The sequence below is a fragment of the Mya arenaria genome, chromosome 7 (genome assembly GCF_026914265.1).
Source record: "Mya arenaria isolate MELC-2E11 chromosome 7, ASM2691426v1".
Lineage (NCBI taxonomy): Eukaryota > Metazoa > Mollusca > Bivalvia > Myida > Myidae > Mya > Mya arenaria.
Window position 1 is genome coordinate 8,429,237 of NC_069128.1, and position 4,286 is coordinate 8,433,522.

Genomic DNA, 4,286 nt, shown 5'->3' on the forward strand with positions numbered 1-4,286 from the left:
TTCACGCTCAACAGCAAAGAACAAATACATAACAATGTTGAATTTGATAATTGTTGGCGCTACTTTGATAGCTCAAGGTAAGTTGGCTTTTAAATTTTATTAGGATGAAATTTCATATATTTGCCTTTAGTTGGTTAACATTTTGTTCATCTTAATTTAATTTAGTTTACAATGAATGCGAAGAAACTGTATTAGTTTATGCTAAGTCACTGTAGGGTGATGCACAAGAACTGTAGTCTTGTGTTGCGGGGAAACCTGAGGAAACCGGAAATAAACTATTTTTCTCGACTTTGTGACCATCAACCTAACATGTACCAAGGCCGGGGTCGCCAAAGTGATAACATAATCCGCATACCACTAAGCTAGTCGAAAGAACTGTTGAACGGCATAATAATTCTGTTAACTTGATTAAGATAAGATAAAGTGTCAGAAGATCCTCCTGAAGAGTATGAAGTCAAGTGTTTGAAACAAAAAGCTAATAATACAATGTATATTTTCAGTTTTAATATTTCAACATCCGAAAACGTTACGAAGTTGAAACGAAGGATTCCTTAATTAATTTTTTAATAAATAAAAGTTTTGCTTATTAAAGGAATGTTGTTTATTGTTAAAATAAATGTACGTTGTAAGCTAGACGTATTACTTTAAGGCATAATTTTTAAAAAGGATTGTCGATGCATACGTACGAAAAAGAGACACCTTTGAGATATGTATTGTTTCAATTAATGCGTGCCCCTTGAAATAGTTAACTGATGAAACTACGAAGTTTTATTGGAGTGCTTGGATCGTGTACCCAAATTCACCGTTTATTTCAAATAAAATGCCCCTTTGGCATTCAATCGCGGTGCTTGTTTTTCTTCAATCAATAATAGTTCACAAATGCCTGTGAAAATTTTCCATTGACCTTAGTCAATACATAAATTGTTTAGAGAGCGTAACGAAAGCGCATCCTACACTTGAGAAAAATATATAAGAAATACGATAGAGAAATGGACCACTAAGTTGTTTGTTAATTCCTTGTGACCTCATATACGTTTAGTATCATTTGAAAAATATGCCTGCTTTACTACTTATGTGTGAAGCAAATGATCACAAGTACATTATAAATGAAATAGTAACAGTTATTGTTCCAACGTACAAAGGACATTGATAAGCTGTCTTTGAAAACAATATATATTCTGACAAAAATACAGTTTAAATCTCTGCTCACAAAATCTATATTATTTTGGTCACCAAAACTATAATGGGTATCCACCATTCACATAAAAGTGGGTTGTTTCCTAAATAACAGTTTGTGTATAACATGTTGAAATTAATTTGTAGTTTTCTGCGCCTGTACTGATGGTTGGACTTCCCATGGCTCCAGTTGTTATAAATTTGCAATGGACATAGAAACCTGGTCATCCGCTAGGGTAAGACAAACTATCTTTCGAATTGGACATAGAAAAATGGTCAGCCGCTAGGTTTTAATCAAACCATATTTTACAATGAACATATAAAACTGGGCAACCGCTAGGGCAGGTAAACCCATCGTTTGCAATTGTAATTCGCCATGGTCATAGAATACTCGGCAGCAGCAGTAGGAAAACAAATCAGCATTTACAATGAAAATTGAAAAGTTGCAAGCCACTAAAGTAAGTTTTACAATCATTGACAAAGGACAGAAAATTGGACAGGCGCTAAGGTAAGTCAAACCATCATTTGCAAGGGACATAAAAAGTATGCAGCCGCTAGGAAATAAAAAGTGAAAAGTGTATTTATTTTGAAATAAAAAACAACACTTTAATACAATGCTACGCACATGAATAACGTGTTTTCAGAGAAAAACTAACTCTTAACGTGTTGGCAGCTATTTGACTTGCTCGACAAGGAAAAATACTGTATAGAGTATATTTATAGTACATCAATTGTTGTTGAACAGTCTCCTTCAATTATTGCTACGATAAATGTCTATAGAATGATATTCATTTCTACATCATTCACACTCAGTTATTCTGCAAGTGGCACTCGAGCGACCTGATCGTTATTGAGACAGAGAGCGAACAGCGTTGGTTCCATAAGCAAGCCTTAACATTCAACCGTAAGTTACATGTACAACGTAGTTATTAGTTTTCTTGTCATTTTTAATCATTTTGTCCCATATTATATTTCTTGAACAAATAACGCCGTGCTTGATGGCAGTGTTGAAACGGACGTTTTAGTATCAGCCCCGTTCTTCAGACGGGTGTGATCCCTGTTATTCAGACAGGGATATTCCCCGTTTATCGGACAGGGGTGATCCATGTTAATCAGACAGGGGCATTCTCTAGGGGGGGGGGGGTAAAGTCGCTCTAGACTCGGGCGATATCCCGTCCCCATACAGGCTAGTTGGAAGGCCAAATGTTTACAGCGCTTCACGAGTAATTTACATCTTCTGTTCTTGCAAGTGAAAACATGCTTAGTTTGCCAGATGTTTTGGTCATACAGGGAGTTAAGTAAATTTTATAGACAGTTCTTTTGCCGACTTCGACTTCGACCTAGCAAATATTTACTGTATGTTACGTTTTTATATACTGTTGCGATCTCTTATATATCTTGCCTTGCTTTACACACTGTGGCGATCTCTTATACATGCCCTCTATTTCAGACACGGATGTTGACGAAGGATTCTGGCTCGGCGGAACTAACTGGGAACAAGATGCCCACTGGGTAAATATGACATCCGTTCAATTTAGTTATTTTAATTATCGAGATGCGTGCCCTGAGGTCAATTTATCATAAGGTAAAACAATATTTGAAACTGGGTACTGGACTCAGACAGGTACTGGTGGGGGTTAAAATTAAAACATTTATTTATTTGTCTGATCTAGAAAGGGTTCTATCTGTTTGATTCTAGTAGAAATTAGCTGATTTCAACATCTACTAAAAAATAGTCAGTCAGAAAAACTCAAGGGCTCATTCACATTTACATTTTTAAAATGAAGATGTAATTTACCAAATTTATGAGAAAGTACTAAATAATGTTTAATAGGAAATTTGTAAATACACTGTAGATCTGGGAGAGCACTGGTGCCGAGTTGACCTACCAGACATGGGGCGCCCAGCAGCCAAACAACCAAAACGGGACTGAGCACTGTCTTTCGGCCGTCAAGTACTTCGACTACGCATGGAACGACGCGCCTTGTGATAGAAAAATACAATATGTATGCGAAAAGAGGTACTGTATAATTATAATCATAGATTTGGGAGAGTACTGATGACATTTTCATTTCATGATCAATTACAAAATATGTTTCAATACACATTAATTAAGAATTTGACTGGACACTTATGCTAATCATCTTGTTCGGATGTCAAATATCTTCAAAGTAGGTTCGATCCTAGACAGGGGAACGTTAAATGAACACTTATGCTAAGTTAAACCGAACAGGAAAATGATTCGGAACAGCTTACAGTTATATTCAAAACCAGACTTAATTATAAGTGGGGCGCCATCATGACAGCAAAAGATGTCAGAAATCAGCAAACAGTGTTGGTATATTTGTGAAACTATCGTATTTTCGTAAAACGCATTTTTTTTCTTTTTTTGCAGCAGTACCTCTGGCGGCGGCGTACTTGGTTGACATTTTGTATGTTTCATAAATAATTAAATATAATTAAACGTATATTTATGTTTTTTCTACTGTATATCTGGTTTTAACGTGCTATGCCATGTTAAAAAAAAGAATACAACACACTATCGGACAATTTGACAAACCACTTTTATCAAGCAAGTGTAAAAGTAGTATAAAAGATCAGACTCCAGTGACGTTACCTGTACACACAACCATAATGCTTTACCGTTTTTAGAAACACAGGTCAATGTAAAAAGAAACTACGAAGTGAAATAAAATGATGATAAAGAAGACGTTGGGGAAGGTTTGATCATATGGTACAGTTCCCATTCAAATGTTCCACCAAATAGGTGTAACATTAGGAACCGTTACAGCAATACTAATCTGGATATAATAACATGATTTAATAGTGTTCTGATTTAGTGTTTTATCCAAGTCCTCCTTAAGCCTATAAATATGATGTATAAATTATATTTCGAATAACTTAAGTACCGGTAAAGGATATGAAAATAATTTGCATGAGTTTGAAAGTAACCTCAAATGACTCGCGTATTATTATCAAAACCATTTTATTAAGTTTATAACTTATGCTTATATGACATTTGAGGTAATTCATAGAAAAAGAGTTGTTATTTCATCATATTCCAAATGTTAATATTTACGTGACTTACAATTGTTCAACACTGTCAATCT

General features: G+C 35.1%; 1 protein-coding gene across 1 annotated transcript; it reads left to right on the top strand.

The window, feature by feature from the left end:
* On the top strand, nucleotides 1-3,644 carry LOC128239778 (lectin-like). The gene is made up of 6 exons (XM_052956204.1): nucleotides 1-77; nucleotides 1,324-1,412; nucleotides 1,990-2,080; nucleotides 2,627-2,688; nucleotides 3,033-3,196; nucleotides 3,572-3,644. The coding sequence occupies exons 1-6, from the start codon at nucleotides 35-37 to the stop codon at nucleotides 3,600-3,602; spliced, it is 480 nt and encodes a 159-aa protein (XP_052812164.1). The 5' UTR covers nucleotides 1-34; the 3' UTR covers nucleotides 3,603-3,644.
* Nucleotides 3,645-4,286: the final 642 nt, after the last annotated feature.